The sequence below is a fragment of the Abramis brama genome, assembly GCF_963993115.1.
Source record: "Abramis brama genome assembly, chromosome: 15".
In the NCBI taxonomy this organism is placed as follows: Eukaryota; Metazoa; Chordata; class Actinopteri; order Cypriniformes; family Leuciscidae; genus Abramis; species Abramis brama.
The window spans coordinates 3,727,946-3,748,773 of record NC_139977.1 but is presented as its reverse complement, the minus strand read 5'-3'; the positions used below and the strand labels follow the sequence as shown (position 1 = coordinate 3,748,773).

The following is a 20,828-nucleotide window of genomic DNA, read 5'->3' as shown; positions in this document are numbered from 1 at the left end:
ACTAATTGCATTTAATATAATACATTTTCATTTAATTGCATATTGCATAATTATATATATATATATATATATATATATATATATATATATATATATAATAAACAAATTATACTAATATATATATATATATATATATATATATATATATATATATATATATATATATATATATATATATATATATATATATATATATATATATATATATATATATATATATTAGTATAATTTGTTTCCGAATAAGTAGTCTTTTGAAAAGTATACTAATGTGTACTACTTTTCACAAGGGATATATTGCAAAAAATAAGATGTAAATGTAAAACTCTGGTAAAAGAATGACTGATTCAGGTAAGTGTAAAAATGTTCAGAGTAGAAACATTGTGTATTAATTGTATGTCTCACAAAGGACACAAGTGCCAATGCTTTAGGAATATTTTCGACTTGCTAATCACAGGGTGTTGCTTGGCCAATGTTTGAGCCTGGCAAGGCAAGGCACTTTTACTGTTAAAAACGCTTTCAATTTCGCAATGGATCTGAGCTGATAAAAGCTACTCTTCACCACTGAATTGACTTGTCGAATTTAAGGCCGTTATGAAAAATCACTCCCAATTTTTGGCATGAGCATGAGAATTCCCAGATAAAGGACCCAGATGGTTATTTATCTGTATAATAGAAGCTGGTGGTCCAAAAACTACAATTTCAGTTTTAGAGTCATTCAATGTTAGAAAATTAGCTGCCAGCCAGCATCTTACCTCCTCAAGACAGTTCAACACAGGGTGTATGTCATAATTATCCCCATTTTTCAAAGGGAGGTACACCTGGGTGTCATCCGCGTAAAAATGGTAAGGAATGTTGTGCTTTCGAAAAATCAAGCCTAATGGAGCAAATACAGCGAAAACAACAGCGGGCCCAAAATAGACCCCTGAGGTACACCACTAGTTAAAGGGATGGTTCGGCGTAAAATCAACCTAGGGTCCTTTGCACCATGACCTCGAGCCAAACACCCCCAGAAGCCTTTTTTCCCTTGGTTGAACATTATTAAAGTTAGATCTTATTTAGAGATATCAGCTGAATGGCTTAGTGCAGGCGCTAATGGATCCTATGATGTATCTCGTAAATTACCGCACTAATAATGCCCAGAATGGCACCAAACAGTTCTAATAGGTTAATAGCTCCAAATAGGTTCTGTACTCATAAAACGAGGCATTGGAAAGTTTGTAAGTACATCAGGAGTTTATTTAAATAACACTTGCCTGACGGCTCATGCTACCGCTAACCCGGATGTCGACGTCACTTCAGTGATTTGGGACGTAAAACACGTAAAAGTCCTGGCAGAAAACGATGCTTAAGGATGTAGTGTAACGATTAATTATTATTTTTTCCGAAGTGTTAACAACTTGGTGTTAACTAATAACTGTTGCAAACTGATACTACCAACAAAATATTAGTGCATTCCTGGAACTGGGCGTTGTTACACTACATCCTTATGCATCGCTTTCTGCCAGGACTTTTACGTGCTTTTCCCAAATCACTGAAGTGACGGCCCGCTGGCCCGAAGTTGCAAGGGTGGTTTTTCTGCTCAAAGGGCGCTAGGGGGAAGCGAAACGACCACCATTCAACCCGAAAAAAAGTCATATAAGCATTCCAGTGACTGCGAAGCTGTTCAGTTAAGGTAAATTAAGCAAAAAAAAAAAAAACTGCATAGTTCCCCTTTAAGCCAAGGTTGCGTCCTTAATTTAGGTTTCTTAATTTTAAATAGAGCAAAACATTGCCATACAGAGTGTTAAAATAATAAATTTGATCATCAACATACATCTCTGAGAATGAAGACACAGTAGGGCAAACATCCCTAACAAAAGCATCTTCGAACTGTTTAGATGTAACAGAATTAACAGACCGGATTGGACGACCACAGGACTTGACATTAACCTCAAGTATTGAGTACAGTGTTAAACAATACTGGCTTATGATCTGATTGACAGATTTCATCAATCTCTATATTACTGACAGTGAGACCTGCTGAAATGACCAAATCAAGAGTATGGCCTTGTTTATGCGTAGACTCTGTGACAGACAAAGTGAGATTAAAAGAGTCAATAATTTGAAGAAATTCATTAACCAAAGGATGAGAGGGACAACACACATGTATATTAAAATCACCTAGAATTAATAGTTTGTCATTGGCATTCTCTGTACTTATCTTAAGTACTTGAACTTCAAAACTGCTAAAATTGTCCACTGATTATAAACGACACTTAAAACTGTTCTTTAAAATTGTAGTTACCCCCCCCCCACACACACACACACACACACACACACACAACCCGATGTCCGTGGAGAGCTGACAAAATTAGTCATCAGGTGCCGCTTCAGCAAGAGGACCAAGTTCATCACAATTTAGCCAAGTTTCAGTTATAAACATAAAATCCATATCATGTGATGAAAAGAAGTCATTAATTAAAAATATCTTGTTTGAAATCGATCTTGTGTTCAACAGAGCCATCTTTACAGTCGTTGTTTCTGTAGATTGAGTCAGTGATGCTGTTTGTCAACATCTGTGAAGGAGCGCGATCAAGCGTCCGGAGGTTGCCGAAGTTTACCCCAGCCTGGGGGCTTGATCTTAAAAAAGCTAGATCCGGTAACAATCTGTACGCGGCATATCCAAATGCTGTGGCCAGAGAGGTAGGAGGCATGAAGGTCCTGTAATTGGCGATCATATGTAATTAAAGATGTAGCATTATGTGTTAAACAACAGTTACGAACAGAAACAGCGGGACACACTGCACACACATCGAGTGACGGCCTGCCGATCAACACACTGGCGCCATCTTGCTCCGAGAGGAAAAACTGGTGTGAACAGTTTCATAGGAACATAAAATCTTTGTGCTCAACATTTGCATTTGGTGTGAAAGTGCCTTTTGGACACCCATTGATTATTAGATTGCAGTGAGGAAACAGAAAGAGAACTGTGCAAAGAAAGTTTTGTGTTCACGTTCGTGTTAAATTTAGCAAATGACAACTTTGTTTTGCAGGCACAATGTTCTGTGGACGACTCTAGATGGGCATCTCATGTCATTGTGGAAAAAACGCACAGTGAGTTGTTTCATAATAAATACTGAATAAATCAGTTTTTGCCTCTAACTATTTGTCAATATAACCACATTTTCAATGTGCTCCAGGACAAGTTCACAGAATATGTGTTTCACGTAACAAGCATCACCAACATACGGAAGCAGGATCAGGGACACTTCTCCATCTCTTTACAGAAGAAGCAGTTTGAATTCATGGCTCATAGTGAGGGTAAGCTGTATTATGGAGAACTGGAAACTCTGGGCGTAGAGAAGTGAAACATGTCATTTCCTAAATCTGAGTGTCAATGTTTGATTCCCAGTGTTAATATTAGCATCTAGTGGCTGAAGGTCATTGCGTTCAGCTCTATCTTGTGAATGTGTTTTGTCGCAGCTGTGCAGGAGAGCTGGTTAGTGTCTCTCTACGCCACTCGAGGGAGGGAACCGGTCACTACACCCAAACAACACGGACCACTGACCATGAAAGACCCGAGGAAAAAGGTGTACACTGCTATCTGTGGATACACCCTTTGGATTTACAACAGCAAAGAGGTGTGGAAAATTGCTTACTAATGTGAAACTTTCAAGAAGAATTTGCACATGGTTTGTCTCAAAGCATATTTAAAAGACCACATGGACATATAAACAACTTTTAAAGGCTGGATTTTCACCACAGGGGGACTTTAAGAGATAAGAGATGATAAGAGTGGAAAACTTGGTTTTACAGCTGTTACTAAGCCAGAGTGTTTGTAGCTCAGAGCTCACAATCTGTACTGGCACCTTGACACCTGGCATTGACATGCTTATCCGGATAGTAGAATCCACATATGAAAGTGGATAGCGTTTATCCTCATTCCAACGCAACTTTAGTGCCGTGGGAAAGAGAGCCGATCACACTTGTAAAATGCAAATCACCACTTACATATAACATGAGCGTTTGCATAAACTAAAAATGTCTGTCATTTTACAAAAGATAAAAGCATTCACAGATCGTTGTGTCATTGTAATCTATATTGTCCCTCTCTTTACTTAGCAGCTCAAAACTAAAAGAAAACACAGGAAATGAGTTTTAAAGCACACGCAAAAAATAATCTCATAAAATAATTAGCCAATTAAATCAACAATATCCAATATTTTATCGGTGTACATAATCTACAGGCTCAGTCTATCAAAGTGACGTTTATAATTATTTGAAGCATAACCTCATTACATATTACTATTGTAATGTAATGTCAAATATTATTGTAGCTGAATCCGGATTACGAAAATAAGACAAACCGTTCATCATAAACTGATGAAATAACGACTGGAAATAATTTCAAATGAATTGAGTGAACTTGAACCCAAAACTAAATTGTTTAAAGTCCCCCTGTAGTCAATAATTGTATCCCTTAAAACTCATCTTTGATCACCAAAATTACATATTTAAACGTTTTAAACTTCAAAGCATGCTTTAAAACAGGTTGAATGTAACTCGACACCCTTGCCTCATTTAGTATTCGCGGTTCTATGAATATGTAAATGAGCCCCGCCTCCAATGTTCAATTTATTTATAAAGCACATAATAATACAACAGAAGTTGACCACATTGCTGTACAAAGGGCAAGATAACAATCATAAAAACACATTTCAATTCTAAACATTGCCATAGACAACCTCATAATCTAAGCAGCATTAATAATAACCTATTACACCACTAGCACAGCACTCATGAATGATCAAATGCCAAAGTGAAAAAGTAAGCTTTTAAATGTCGTTTAAACTCTGTAAGAGAGGAACAGTCTCTGATATAAGGAGGTAAACTATTCCACAGCTTGGGAGCAGCGGCTGCAAAAGAGCGATCTCCTCTCATTTTCCTATACGTCCGCGGGACTACCAAGAGGTTTAATGACTCGGAGCGCAGTGCTCTCTTTGGTTTATTCACCTGGATTAGATCAGCTATATATGTCGGAGCACTACCATGTAGGGCCTTAAAAACAAATAAAAGTATCTTAAAATTAATTCTCTAGAAAACCGGCAACCAATGTAGTTCTCTTAATACAGGGGTAATATGCTCATTTTTCCGAGTGCCTGTCAGTAACCTTGCGGCCGCATTTTGGACTAGTTGCAGTCTGTTTTATGTTGAATACCATAATACAATGCATTACCATAGTCCAATCTTGAGAAAATAAATGCATAAACTATCTTTTCCAGGTCCTTCCGTGTTAAAAAGAACTTAATTTTAGCGATTAATCTTAACTGGAAAAAACTCATTTTGACTACTTGATTTATCTGTTTATCAAATTTCAGTGCACTATCGCAGATTATACCTAAGTTTTTTACTTTATGTCTCAGATAAGGGAATAGTGTGCCCAATTTAATTTTAGATATATCAGCGGACTCTGAGGGCCCAAATAAAATCATTTCAGTTTTTGATTCATTTAGAGACAAAAAAATTGCAGACATCCACCTTTTAATCTCCCCAAGACACTCTGTCAGCCTTTCAACAGCAGCAGGGACAGTTGGTTTTAAGGGTAGATACAACTGAGTATCATCTGCGTAGCAGTGAAAAGAGACATCATATTTACTCATGATCTGACCTAAAGGAAGCATATAAAGAGAAAAAAAGAGAGGTGCTAAAATAGATCCTTGTGATCCTCCACTCACTCACTCAGCTCAGAGATCCACTGGTTGACGATCACACGTTGATCTGATTGGTTACAAGGTCGTTTGTGACGTCAGAAACACCAGCGATTTCAAAGCGTGTTTTTGAGACTGTCTTTGGTTCACTGCAGTTTTAAGGAGGAAATACTCAGCAATGGTGTCGACTTATGAATTTACACATGGTTTGTCTTAAAGCATATTAAAACACCACATAGACATATAAACAACATTAAAAGCTGGATTTTCACCACAGGGGGACTTTAAAAACATGAAGCAACAACTGTCTGGTTAAAAGTGCGTTGAGACTATGAGCAAAGTAAAGTTATTATTTAAATGTTATACTGTTGGGTAGGGAAGTTTGCAAATTGAACTTTTTTTAATTAACAGGACTTCAATATAGGTCTTGGCATGATGTTTGTGTCTATGAATATAGCATCTGTGAAGTCGACAGGGCGTCACAGCTTCACTCTCATCACTCCATACAGGACCTTTAAGTGAGTCTTCCATTACAACGTTTTTTTGTCTTCCCTCTACACACTTTGTTGACTGTGGGTTGGTTTGTCCAGTTTCTCCGCAGACTCCGCGAAGGAGGCGACCATGTGGCTGGAGAATCTGAACGACGTGATCCGCAGCGCTCTGTCCTACAGCGAGGTGGCTCATCGGCTGTGGTCGAGTCCCTGTAATAAAGTGTGCGCTGACTGTGGTGCCGCCAACCCAGAGTGGGCTTCAGTGAACCTGCTGGTGGTCATCTGCGAGGCCTGCGCTGGCGCACATCGATCCATGGGCAGTAACCGGTCCAAAGTGCGAGGTCTGAAACTAGATAACAAGGTTTGGACGGAGCCTTTAATCCAGGTGAGGTTTGTCATGTTGCAACAACAAAACGCATCATCCTGTCAGCATGTCTTTATGATATTATAAGACCGGTTTTATGTCCGCCTCATTTCACAGTGCTCTGAAAAGTTGTTTTTGCACATAACTCCATGCAGAAATCCTTTAAACTTTGTGATTTTGGGTGGGTTTCTTGCATGCACAACCCACTTCAGTTTTCCCTACAGCATTACGATCTGGATTTTTGACTTAACCATTTCCACACGTCAGATGTCTTGCTTCGAAACGTGAAAATGTTAGCAAGATAAGTTGATAGAAAGTTGTCTTGCTTCTTGACATCTGTCTAGAACTATCAACTTGCCTTGCTAACATTTTCACTTTTCTTCCGTCCAGTGATCATTTGGAAGGAAAACGTGATGGAAGCCTAATGTTATTATAGCAATGAATGCACCTTTAATTGCGTGGAAATGGGCAATTAAATGCCACACAAAATACGTTTTTCTTTTTTTCATTCCATTGCACTACTTTTCCATCGTTTTTAATGTAAAACACACCCTAGATGTGATTGACTGTTGCGCTCTCATCTCGCTTCCATACTTTTGCAGAGTATTGTGCAGGCTTTCTAAAACGCGGCACTGAAGTAAAAATAACTTTTAAAAAACGTGTGTATATGAATGCCCCCTAACTGACTGAAAGATGAACTGGACATTCTTATTGCGCTGTTATTTAGGCAGACAGTTTGCCTCGTACATTCAGTTTAACAGCATTAACAAGCCAAAGAGGGCAAGGTTTCAACTGAGCTATGCATATGCATTTTAAACACTTACATTATTTTCTTGGTCCGTCCATGCAATAAATGCACATTCTTAAATGAGCGAGGTCTGATTTCAACTTGGTATAATTCAAAAATCAAATCAGAGCTGTGTATTTACAAGTAAATATGAAGATATATATTCTCGAAGATACAACTCCTCGTAATTTACACCTTGATTGCACGCAAACATTGAACCGGTCCCAGTATTTGGCACTGGTCTGTCTGTGAATTAGCCTTAAAGCATCTTGTGCTCTTCTCTCAGGTTGAATTTGGTGGGATGGCTCGGTCAGAACAGACTGTCAAACCTTTTTTTTCTCAGGGGCTTTGGCAGCTCTTTTGATTTTGGCATTATGGATGATTGAGGTTTATTGAGGCCTTTTTCTTTCATTCTACTGTACTAATTTGCACTTGATTCCAGAATATAGCATATATAATAGATTTAACCATCTTGGAGCTCGTAGTTGGTCTGTCTAGAAAGTGAATGGTAGTGTATGTACTTACATTCTGTTACTTCAACTTTGGATTTTGAAATTTGCAAAAACAAAATGTATCAGAAAAAGTTAATTAAGTTAATTCAAATTAATGTAGTATCATTTTTTTGTTTAAAGTCCCCTTGTAGTCAATAATTGTATCCCTTAAAACTCCTCTTTGATCACCAAAATTACCAAAATGTTCCTTAAAAAGAAAAAATTCTTCATGCCTTAAAATATCTTGAATGTAACTCCACAACCTTGCCTCATTTAGTATGCACGGTTCTATGAATATGCAAATTAGCCCCAACTCCACTCACTCACTCAGCTCAGAGATCCACTCGGCCAACTTAAATGCTGCACAATGATATCGCCCTTTACAACGTCGGACACATGACAGTAATTAATGTGATTAGCCTTTTGCTTGACTGTAATCAAACAGCAAATAATGTGTTGCTAATGTTACACAAACCATATTCCTGTTCGCATCTCAGAGTCTAACAATCATCAGAAAAACTTTGAACAACTCAGAACGTCAGTGGAGAAAGGCACTGAGACTGTCTTTGGTTCACTGCAGTTTTAAGGAGAAAATACTCAGCAATGCTGTCGACTTATGAATTTACACATGGTTTGTCTTAAAGCATATTAAAAACACCACATAGACATATAAACAACATTAAAAACTTGATTTTCACAACAGGGGGAATTTAACAATAACATCTAATCAATCAATAAATTTGATTGATTGATTGAACAAAAATGTGATTTTAGTTTAATAGTCTTTTAACAGTAGATGCAAATGTTTTATTTCTCAGTTGTTTATGCTGTATGGCAATAAAGCTGCCAACAGTGTGTGGGGTCACAACATCCCTCCGGCGGAGCAGATTGGACCTGATGTCTCACCAGGTCAGAAGGCAGAATTTATTCAAGCCAAGTACCGTAAAGGACTTTACCGCAAAGCTCACCCACTCGCTGCAAGCCAGAAACTGCTTGACCAGGTCAGAAATCTGATCACGGCACCCTGCAATCTTATTAGTTTCAGAGCTATCTCATATTGACCACTGCATTATGTTCTGGTGCTCTTCAGAGGTTGCGTGAGGTGGTGTGTGGTCCTGATGTAGAGGAGACTCTGTCTCTGCTGTGCTCCGGGGCAAGAGTTTCGTTCAGCGCCACGGATCCCGAGCTTCACTCCGCCATCAGTGTGGCAGAGAGTTCTGGACAGGCACTGCAGACTGAACTACTCCGACATAATGAGTTCGTGGGTTAGTTGAGTCCTGATCAGGGCTAATTAAACTCCTAGTGTATCAGAGAGTGTTTGTTAACCACCTAACAGTTTTCCATGGCTCATTTTAACCCTTTTTTGAAGATGGTACATTTTAAAACCATTCAGATAATTTGCATTGTGACATTATTTCATGACAATTAAGTACAGAAATTAATGTACCCTTGATAAACATAAGAAAAACTTAAAAATTTCATCAAATTTACCTTTCATAAAATCCAAATAATTGAAATAAAAATAGTTTTTGTATATGTCAAATCATATTTTTATATAGAGAAACGGTCAAGTGGTAAATCATGACTCCCCATTTCAATTTAAAATCTATAGGAATATACTTTTAGATTGTTACTAATAAGAATCTCTAAGGGTACTAATTGTGCTGTTCCTTGAAATTAATGCTACAATACAAAATTCTTATGATCTTTAGTATAAATTTATTTGCAAAAAAAAATAAAAAATCTTGATCTTGAAGTGTAACTTGGACATGTTTTAGTTAAACTGACTCTCTAGTTCATTATCTAACATAAGTGTAATATTCTCAGATTTTGTTTCTATGAAAAGGATGTTTTTAATTCATGTTGCTCTTTTTTTTTTAAAGAGGCGCCTGACTTTGAGCAAACAAAACATTCAGAGGAGCAGATGGGTAAGAATGCAGTACACTTTTAGATTATTGTATTGAGAGTGAAATACATTTTACCAATGCAGAATCAGTTTTATGAAGCCACTTTTGATTAAAGTAATGACGCTGTGTTTTTTCTCTGATTTCCACATGTGTAGAAGAACTCCACGGAAAGCTGGATGAGGAACGTTTCTTGTTCTCACAGGAGAATGAGTCTGCTGCCTGTGATGTGCTGGATTTGACAGAGGTCATTTCAGTGTTTGACTGCTCTGCAGGGTAAGCTCACGCCACAATATTTATTAGTGTGTGAAAGGATATATGACTTGATTTACTGTCTACAAGTTAGGACAGCATTAATTCAGGTGTGCTTGATAGCCACGCATTCAACACAGGTTTATTCATATGATAATATTTGTAGACGCATTGTGTGTAATACGTTGTGGATGTAACGTGTAGATAAACAAGTACGAATCTGAATCGAGTCAGAGTTATTTTAATGAACAAGGAGAATACTCAGGAGAAAACCAACAAGGAAACTACACATTAACATAAATAAGACTGAACAAAGAGCTGAGAGGGCTTAAATACACGGATGAGGAAATTAACTGGAACAGAAACAGGTGAGTGATAAATTGGAAACCATGGAAACTGATAATGACCAGGAACACAGGCAAAACGGGAACAGGTAAAATGAAACCAAAACACAATGAAAGTAAACATACTCCTGGTATCAGTCCCCCCTCCGGGAAGGTGCGTCCTCGCCTTAACGAGTCCAACTATGGGGGACTAATGCCAGGAGGAGAATCAGGGGCTTGCGAAGGGTAGGACACAGGAGGATATGATGGTGGGAGAAACCAGGGTGGCGATGGTGGTAGGAGGAGACAGGTGGGAACCCAGAGCACAGCCAGGATGAAGGCCCACGACAGAGTCAGGGAGGGATGAGCCATGGTGGAGACCTGGCGGAACCAGGGGGACGACAGACTGAGACGGAGCCGATGGAGATGGAGACTTAGGGGGAGCCGAAGAGCAGATGGATCTGGAAGCCGAGAGCCGCTGTGACGAGCCCTCGTGGAGACCTCGGCGGGGCCTGGCGAAGCCAAAGGGGTGGAGTGACGAAACGCAGCTGAAAACTCAGAAGTCTGTGGCACAAGCAGAGTGATAACTGACCCTGGCGGAGCCCGGTGAAGCCGTAAGGAAGACGGCCCTAGGTGGAGCCAATGGAGGGAGGAGCCAAGGTGGAGTGACGGGCTCGACAGCTGGAGGCGGAGCAAGGGGATCCCCTTGCCAAGGTGGAGCTGGAGACCGCAAGACCTGAGGCAGATCCACGCAGCAGAGCGGAGTCAACAGACAGGCAGATGAGGGACTGAAGGGAACCAGCGGAGGCGGGGCCAAAGGACTGGCTGTCTTGAGTTGAGGCGGCAGGAGAGGCAGGCTGTGTGGGACCAGTGGAGACACAGGAGACTTGGAGCTGGACAGGACCAGTGGAGACGGAGACTTGTTTTTGGGGGGTGGGACCAGCAGAGATGGGATGGGAGACTCGGGGAAATATCCTCTTCAACTTCCTCAAAATAATTCCCGGAGGCCAGGGGTGCTTCTCATTTCTTATTTGTGCATCCTCGTTTCCTATCCTCTCATCTCAGCTCCAGCCCCTGTGGGATGCTGAAATGAAAGAAAATGAGGATGGAGGAGTCGAAGGAAAGCTTATGTGTATTGGAATATTCTTGATCACTCAAGCGTCACCTCAAAGCGTCATCAGCTGTGCTCAAAGGATCTGCCCTTATGTTGTTAAAGTTTGGATATTTAAGAAATTAATAAATAATAAAGATAAAGCAGGATGCACTGTTGATAAACGTGTGATATATGGTTTATTTAAATAATAAATAATAATATAAAAATAAAGAATAAATAAAAATTATTGTGACAGATATGAAGGGGAGGAGAATTTATACGTGCGTCAGGATTCTCGACAAGAAAGCCTTCTGCATAGGATACACCTGTGCATCCTCACTCATCATAACTCCTCTGGAAGCCTCCTCACTCCTTGTTCCTCACCTCCTTCAAGATGGCTGAGTTTGAACGGGTCAAGGGCTGGAGGACAGAGGAGCGAGGAAAAAAGGAAGCATCAGTTTGAGTATTGAGAAGCACCCCAGGTGTAGCAGCGGGAGTGTGGGCGGGGCTTCCCTCCATGTCCTCGTACTCCACTAGCACACCCACTGGGACGGATGGTGTTGCCAGCTCACACACCTGGTCAGACGATCCGTCAGGCTCCGGGGCGATGATGTGCACCGGCATCATTCGTATGTTAGCAGCGCGGGAGGCGGCAAGCTGGGCTCTGGGGCTGGAGTGGGGCTGGTGATGTCCTCCCCATCGGGCAGATGGTGACGGAGACAGCAGTTCACCAGCATCCACTCCACAAACATGGTGAAATTAGGAGGTCCCCGAGGACCATCACCGGGCAGGCGTATCTTGGATCGCTCACTGAGCTGTGCATTAAACGATATGAATGCACGCTATGGAGGCTCCACGTTGGGCGGTTCTTTGCCTCCACGAGCGTAGCTGTGCATTAAAATTGTTTAATGCACAGCTCTCCGTGGATTATCCCTTACTTATTATCTGCAAGTCGTTTTTTTATGATTTTACGTACATTACAATTGTGCATTAAATACAATTAAGCTTGTTTCTTTTTCACAAGGGAATGGTGTTGTCCAAAGTGCTGACTTCGGTACTGTACTGATATTTAAAAATGTGACGATGCCAGCATTTCCCTCTAGCATTTTGAGCGCTGTTGAACGGATTCTTAAACCCCTTTGATTGGCCATTGTGTTCACATGCTCAATGTCTCTGATTGGCTACAATGATCAGCGCTTCAAAAACATTTAGTCTTCTCCAAGCGCTCACACAGATATACACGGGAGCGTTTGAAAGCGTGCATCTATCAGCGGATCCCTAATATATCCACCGATAGACGGATCTGCTGATAGACGCCTGGTGCCTTCAGCTGTGATTAACTACGGCCAAGTTACAGTTGTGCTGGTAATCAGAACAACAGCCCACTTACTTGAATTATATTGTTTAAATATACTGTTATATTTTGTCAATCATGAATTGTTAATAATCCAGAACCATTCTTTGGAGGTTCTCTTATTTATATTTTTCTTATTCCGTAGAGAAGAGTAATTTCCTTTTGTCTTTTATAGGCAAACCCATGAGTTTGAGGTGTTAACTTTGACAGACAGACTGACTTGCTCGGCAGACGAACGAGACGCCCTCCTTGGTCACATGTTGCATATCATGAAGGTAATGTGGTTAACAATCTCTTTCCTAGTGGATACAAATGAGCACTTTTTTGCTGGTAAATGTGTCAGTACCGCAGTGTCTGAAGAGAGCGTCCTGCGTGTGTGTAGATTGTGCTTGCGGGTGCAGTGGTGGATGACGATCTGTTGGGAGTGTTTGCCGTGTCGAGAGCGTCTCTACGGGAGGGTGCCACTCTACAGTGTGCTGAGGTGTGGTGCACACTTCAGGCCGGAGAGATGACCATACACACGAAGCAGCACGGCTCCAGAGACACAGTGATTCTGGGCGCTCAAACACGCTGCCGTCAGTAACACCCCCCCACCCCCCCCATCAGTTTATCAAATACTGTCTTAGTAATGTCATTAAAAAATGTTTCTTCTTTGTAGATCTGCAGCACTCGGAGAAATGCATCCTGCTGGAGTTTGCTGAAAGGTCAGTGACAGGCCTTTGTGCACTTATGGACCGTGTCTCAAGACATAGTGAGCTGCCTACATGGACAGCATCGCAGGCACCAGTAGCACCCCTGCCTGTATAACAAATACACACATTGCGTACCCTAGCATCACCAGCATTTCGGCTAAAAGAGCGCAATGGTCAAAGATGACAGTCTAGCGCAGTGTTATTCAAATGGCAGACGGTGTGGTCTCATCCAGATTAAATCTATAGATTAAAGTGAGCAGCGCGTAAAAATAACAAATGTTTAATGCATAACGATTCTACAAGAAGGTGACTATTAAAACTGAATATTTGGCCATTATACTGTAAGTGCGTACAGTATTTTTTGGGTTTCGACGTATATCAGCAGTGTTGGGGAATGTTGCGTTACTCCCTTAAAAAGTAACTAATTGCGTTACTTAGTTACTTTTTAAAGTCCTCGTGAACCGGAAGTTGCAAACGACTTTTCTCCAGTGTTGTGGCGTATTTCCAAGTGAAAAGGAATATTGAACAGAGGTCAGGGTTTTACTCTAGCGCTCCTCCTCTCCATCTCTCGCTCAGAGCTGACTGACGGTTTTAGGGGAGTGGTTACACGTTTTCAACCCAAGCCGTCACACTGACGCCATCAGAAAAGGAACGCCATTCCAGACCGGAAGTAACTTTTCAGATTTTGATTAAAGATTACCACGGCAAACTATTTTTTTCTGTGTATTAACTTGCATGGATTAATTGTTCACAACAAGACTAGTAATATGCGCTAACAAAGTTAATAGGGTAAATTTTTATTTCATGTCGACTTTAAAGGACAACTCCGGTGAAAAATGAACCTAGGGGTAATTAACACATGGTTACCGAGTCGATTGTTCCCTGGGATGCGTTTTCATGAAAATCGAATGTAAAGAGTTTTATCTCTAAAAACAGAGTTGTTTATAACACTAGTATATGGGGCACAGAGTAAGTAAAAGTAAATCGCTAGTTAATACCACTAACAAGGCTCAAAATAGCCTCACACTAACACGGTAGCATAATGAGGGTCCCTACATACAAAGTTCTCAATGCTTCGGTTTGCAAGTGTACAGACAGTTTAATAAGAAGATACTTTATAAAGACAGTACATTACGCGTTTACAGACAGGATCCATCTTGGAAAACAGTCTCGACTAATTGAGTCACGAACGCCGTGCTAAGTGAGCTGGTCGATAGGAATTACGTTTGTGAAATCTCTACGGCGTTCGTGGCTCGATTAGTCGAGACTGTTTTCCAAGATGGATCCTGTCTGTAAACGCGTAATGTACTGTCTTTATAAAGTATCTTCTTATTAAACTGTCTGTACACTTACAAAGTTCTCAATGCTTCGGTTTGCATGTAGGGACCCTCATTATGCTACCGTGTTAGTGTGAGGCTATTTTGAGCCTTGTTAGTGGTATTAACTAGCGATTTACTTTTACTTACTCTGTTCCCCATATACTAGTGTTATAAACAACTCTGTTTTTAGAGATAAAACTCTTTACATTCGATTTTCATGAAAACGCATTCCAGGGAACAATCGACTCAGTAACCATGTGTTAATTACCCCTAGGTTCATTTTTCACCGGAGTTGTCCTTTAAGAAAAGTAATACATTGTTACTTTTGCGTTACTTCTCACCTGGACTGAGCTTGTTTGTTTTTAATTACCAAAAACGTATATTTTTGGGTAAATGTATAGGCCCGTTCACACCAAAATTGAAATAAGGCTGAAGGAAGTGCAAATTAAGGCCTATACAGTAGAGGGCGCTCAACAGCTCAGACAAACCTTTCAGATGTGCTGTTATGAATTACAGAAGAATAGGGAGAGAAGAAAGTTCAACACTTACTTCAAAAATTAAAAAAAACAACAACTCTAAAGTAATTTTTGCTTATGGTTTAACTGAATCATGGCTGGTCAACAGCAGCAAGTACATTGGTCAATAAAGTGAGATTAAATGCATACAAATATTTGTTAAATTTAAAGGGGTGATGAACTGAGAAATCAATTTTTTTTATAAGAGGTCATCATACTATAAGAATATCCTGTAAGTTTCAGAACTGAAAACTTCCTTGTTAGTCCAATAAAAGCTTTTATTGACACCAGGCACAGCGAACGATAGTGGGGATCTTTGACGTCAAAGGTTATCAAACCCCTCCTCCACAGAAGAAGATCAACACCTACTTCAGCACTGCCGGTTTAGCCCCACCCACCGATTCGCACATTACATGAAACTCATTATAATAAGCAAAACTGTTATCCAATCATAGCAGTGGGCGTTTACTTCCAAGTCTTCAATGCGGCATGCCCATAAAAAAATGCTCAAAACCAGGGTAGAAAATAGCCTATTACTTATTCATTTTGATGTTTTTGAATGTAAAAACCAAGCGAACGTCATAAGTTGACCTCAGACAACAATATACTTTTTTTTTTTTTTTAAATCATATTTTATAATTGGAGGTTTGTGTAGTATTCTGATTTTGCATTTCACTGATTGTATTCATTTTGAGGAATACTGAATGTGTTTTTGAGCAAGTGAAGATGAGTAAATGCTCACATTTAGACTAGAACTACAATAACCATCATGTTCACACACAACGCCTCTGCACTTACTCGCAACTTGGGGACAGGAGAGCTTTGTCAGTCAATAAATGGGAAAACAAAGTAACTTTTGTGAAAAAGTATCTTAGATATTTTGTTGTATTAAATTTAAAAACTACTTACTTTACTAGTTACCTAATCTGATTACGTAACTCAAGGTTCCTGTAATGCGTTATCCCCATCACTGTATATCAGTATGCCTCGTAAAGCACTGTGTGTTTCTCCTGCAGGACGCTACACATGCAGTTTGATCTGGAGCTCAGCTGTGTGAGGTGGTATGAGCTCGTGAAGAGGGCCGTGAGCTCGACGACAGACGGACCGCAGCGTGTGGGATCTGTGCCGTGTGCTGTAGACCGGTGTATAGCTCACATCACACAGTACGGTGAGTGACGGCCTGGAGTTAGGCAGGTTATGAGTTTCAAGATGAAAAAGTGCAGATGTAAATGAAGGGATGAGAACAGCTTTGGATACATGCAGCTTCAGTTTGGCTAGTTTAACAATATACTGAAGCTCAGGTTAGCTCTTGTGAAACATAAGTCTGCTTAATTGCATTGAATATGTACTTTAAAAAAAAAAAATCTGTACATGCATACAATATGAATGAAATAAAAGCTCACTTAAGTGCATTTAGAGTAGACTAAGAAACACTTTTAAAAAGTATGCTTTGTTGTAACGTTAAATTAAAAGTTTTACTTTCTACATAAATTATTTAAATCATTGTTTTAATAATCTTTTGTTGTGCTTAAAGTCCCCCTGTAGTCAAAAAAAAAAAAAAAAAAAAGAGTTAAAGGGATAATATTATCACCAAAATGACATATTTAAAGTTTTTTCCTTGAAAAAAAAAATTATTCATGCCTTAAAATGTCTTGAATGTAACTCGACACCCTTGCCTTATTTAGTATGTGCGGTTCTATGAATATGCAAATGAGCCCCGCCTCCACTCACTCACTCAGCTCAGAGATCCACTCGTTGACGATCACACGTTGATCTGATTGGTTACAAGGTCGTTTGTGACGTCAGAAACACCAGCGATTTCAAAGCGTGTTTTTGAGACTGTCTTTGGTTCACTGCAGTTTTAAGGAGAAAATACTCAGCAATGCTGTCGACTTATGAATTTTAGACAAACCATGTGCAAATTCATATTAAAAACTCCACATAGACAGATAAACAACATTAAAAGCTGGATTTTCACCACAAGGGGGACTTTAAATACATGACATACAGGTTTCAATATTAAAGTATATTTTAGTTTACAATAAATGCATGTCAGTACATTCGCCAGTACACTTATTTCAAATTTACAATAGAAGTAATTATGAATTTACATATGAAGATGCACTAAAGTTCTGCTTATTTGGGTCAAAAAGCACTCTTAAGTTCAATTAATTGTATTTAATGTAAGTAAAGTTATAGCACATTGTCATTTAAATGCAAAAAAACATGCAGTTAAGTCTCTGAAAACATCAAAAGTATATTCTTTTACATTAGAATACTTTAGAAAAGAGTGCTTAAATGTACTTTTTTCACAAGGGACTACACAACAACAAATATTAAGGACACATTTCATTAAAACATTGTTCTGTTAGGTAAATTAATTAATGAAATCTTTCTTCTGGATAGAAGGTTAGAATTGGTGTTGCATGTCATAGCTGGTGCTATATTGTGTATTTTAGCACAGCTGGATTGACCAATCAGCATCCAGGACCACATTTTAAAGCTTGACATGTATCCTGAAAGCTTTCATTTTTAGAAAACCATCAAATGAGAATCTTTCAAAGCCAGATTTGAAAAGAGTTGTGCTGTTTGTTTCAGGGTTAAAGGTCGAGGGCTTGTATCGGCGCTGTGGCATCGCTCCTCAGATCAGTAAGCTGGTCGATGCCCTGCGTGTTTCTCCGAGAGGAACTGTTCTGGAAACAGACGAGCTCTCCGTCCTAGATGTTTCAGGAGCACTAAAGCAGATCCTACGGCAGGAGATTGAGCTCATACCGAACACACTCAAACCGCACTGGCTGAAAGCTGCAGGTACGTCTGTTCCCCGCTGTCATCATACTAACAAACACAGCTTTCACATCGGACATCAAGATCATCATTTCACTGGTTTGGTCTAAAATGAGTTTAATGCTGAATGTTATGTGGTGTTCATGAGTTACCGAAGTGTTCAAACCAACAAGGCAATTTATTTTGTACATTAGTGTTCTTTTAGTCTCCTTTAATCAAGTATGTTTTCTCTGTATTGATGTTTCTAACACCTATCAAAGTAGTTTTACACAGTTTAGATGTTTGATGAGATGAGGAAGATCCCTTGGAATACAGCAGACTCAACAGGGAGCGTCTTCTGACTTATTTTCTGCACTGCCTCAAATGTGTAATGCAATGTGTTGATGGGATGTTGGGCACCATTGTTAGCATCAAGGCAAAGATCATTATTAGGTCCAGTTCAGAGGGCCTCATTCATAACCACTGCGTTCACACAGAACAGGCCCTGTGAGTGCCGTTCGCCACTTCCCACACTTATGTTATGATTTATAAAAACAAAACTGACGGGAGAATGTGCGCACCTGCACGCAAACTCTGACCCATGCGTACGAACATTTGAGACGGAGCAGTTTAGCGACACCGACGGCGATCTGAGGGACCGATGAAGGAAAACCACTTTAAATCTTCATTATGAGTCCTAATCATTAATACAGTGCATGTTCACGATAACAGTTTAAATACATCAAATAATGAACTGTTTTACATCTGATAAACACATTTAGATTAAATATGTCAGTCTCATTAATGGAGTTAAGCACTTAAATTACATGAAATCATTACAGAGACGTTACATTTTTTAGATTCTAATAAATATAAATATTTGTAGTGGATGCGCTGCTTTTGAACACTTTTCCTGTGGCATGCTGTGCTTTAATGTTTTAATACAGCGAGGATTGATTAGCGCATGATAATAGCAGAACAGACATATTTCCACGCAAATAGTGATCAATAATGCACAATAACGCCTCTCTGTTTCCATAAAAAATATAAAGCAATTAAAAATACTATTTGGCCAGTGGAAAAGATTGAGAAAAACTCTCTCTGAAATGTACTTTATACTTTTTGATTTATTTATTCAAAAACAAGGCAAGGATACGCACATCAGTATCTCATATTTTCCTAATGTCTTGTACCGTTAAACATTGTATCACGTGGATGAATATGCATATGCAAATGATATGCAGATGAGGATATGCATAGTAAAACGAGGCGCTGTAAGCTCCACATATGGTTATTTCTTGGTGATATGGTACAATCTTCCGCTGACTTATAAAGGGAATTTTGCGCAGGTTCTGGCGTACGCACGGTTTTATAAGTCTGAATATTTTTTGCCGTACGCCGTTTTTGGCTTTCGGGAGCATGTACACTTTTAGTAAGGATCTTACGAATCTTACCAATCAGCAACCCAACATAACTGGTAACCTTCTTCAATTCAAGTCACATTAATTTTCAGACGAATGAACCATTTAGCAAACAATGTATTCATGACCTCAGCTCTTGTTCATCATCTTTATTATACATTATAGGAGACGTTTCAGAGCTGTTATCTTGGCAAAGGGAGGTTACACAAAGTATTAAATGAATTAATTGAATCCATATAGTTCAGAAAAAGAAATATATTTTTCTTTGTGAATATTTTGAATGAAAGACTTGAGAAATTGCAAAAACAAATTTTCACAGTCAGTTTTGCTCATTTTTGTGGAGTCCACTGTAAATATAAAGACTGTTTATACTGTATTGATTGATAATGTATTGATCCACAGCTCTGTCAGATGAAAAACTCCGACTGCAGACGTACCGCAAACTGCTTCAACAGCTTCATCCGGACAACCATGCAACACTGGCCGCTCTGTGTGGACACCTGCACATGTATGATATCAAACTCAATATTTGGATTTATAACTATAAAATGATACGAGCTATCAATACTGAATATGTAATTGTAAGCATAAATTTTATAAATCTGAATATATGTCTGTCAGCTTGGGTATATTGATTAACAGACTTGTTTTCTATTTTACATTAAAACAGAAGCCATGCTTCGTCTATATATTCATTTTTATGCTGCGTCATGCTAAAATGCTTTCAACTTTTTCATCAAATGTATCATTTAACAAAAAAAAAGTGCAATATCACATTGACCCAGGTATTCTTGGAGTGTATAGATGTGAAGGGGGGGGGGGGGAATAACTAAATGAAAGCATTTTAGCATAAGGCTACAACATGAAATTGTGGTAAAAAAAAATGAAATGAAGGGGTGAATACTTTCACTGTGTAATATTGCAGAAATGTGTAAAATGTTGTGCAGTGATCTCGAATGTTTGTATTTTCGGGCTACAAGAATTCACAGCAACAAAGCAAAACCAAAGAGGGACGTTAACTTTTAAAACAATATTTAATGATTAAGTACACCTGTATCCGCTTAGGGGAAACTGATAGAGGTTGATATTGATGGATTGAGCACTATTTGAATGGAGAGGACCTTATGCTTCGCATTAGATGAAGTATCGTGTAAGTGTACTTTTTGGACAAGACCGAGTTGTTCTGAATCACGTCTCTCTCTGCTCTCAGGGTGCAGAAGCACAGTCAGGTGAACCGCATGACGGCGCATAATCTGGCAGTGATATTTGTGGTCACGCTGTTCCAGGAGTTTGCCATGAACACAGGCATGGTGCAACTTACCCGAGAGCTGATCATGCTCCACATGCAGATCTTCACGGTGAGCATGAGCAC

General features: G+C 39.4%; 1 protein-coding gene across 2 annotated transcripts in view; it reads left to right on the top strand.

The window, feature by feature from the left end:
• LOC311097167 (arf-GAP with Rho-GAP domain, ANK repeat and PH domain-containing protein 1) overlaps nt 1-20,828 on the top strand; it is a 32,280-nt gene that overhangs the window by 10,911 nt on the left and 541 nt on the right. For both annotated transcript variants that reach the window (XM_084136671.1, XM_084136670.1), the window contains exons 7-22: nt 3,033-3,093; nt 3,180-3,300; nt 3,463-3,620; nt 6,099-6,205; nt 6,278-6,563; nt 8,639-8,821; nt 8,911-9,085; nt 9,704-9,748; nt 9,883-10,000; nt 12,922-13,021; nt 13,129-13,321; nt 13,405-13,450; nt 16,289-16,440; nt 17,871-18,080; nt 19,859-19,964; nt 20,667-20,814. In XM_084136671.1, the coding sequence (XP_083992797.1) occupies nt 3,033-3,093; nt 3,180-3,300; nt 3,463-3,620; nt 6,099-6,205; nt 6,278-6,563; nt 8,639-8,821; nt 8,911-9,085; nt 9,704-9,748; nt 9,883-10,000; nt 12,922-13,021; nt 13,129-13,321; nt 13,405-13,450; nt 16,289-16,440; nt 17,871-18,080; nt 19,859-19,964; nt 20,667-20,814 (2,209 nt within the window). The remainder of the gene's footprint in view (nt 1-3,032; nt 3,094-3,179; nt 3,301-3,462; nt 3,621-6,098; nt 6,206-6,277; nt 6,564-8,638; nt 8,822-8,910; nt 9,086-9,703; nt 9,749-9,882; nt 10,001-12,921; nt 13,022-13,128; nt 13,322-13,404; nt 13,451-16,288; nt 16,441-17,870; nt 18,081-19,858; nt 19,965-20,666; nt 20,815-20,828) is intronic.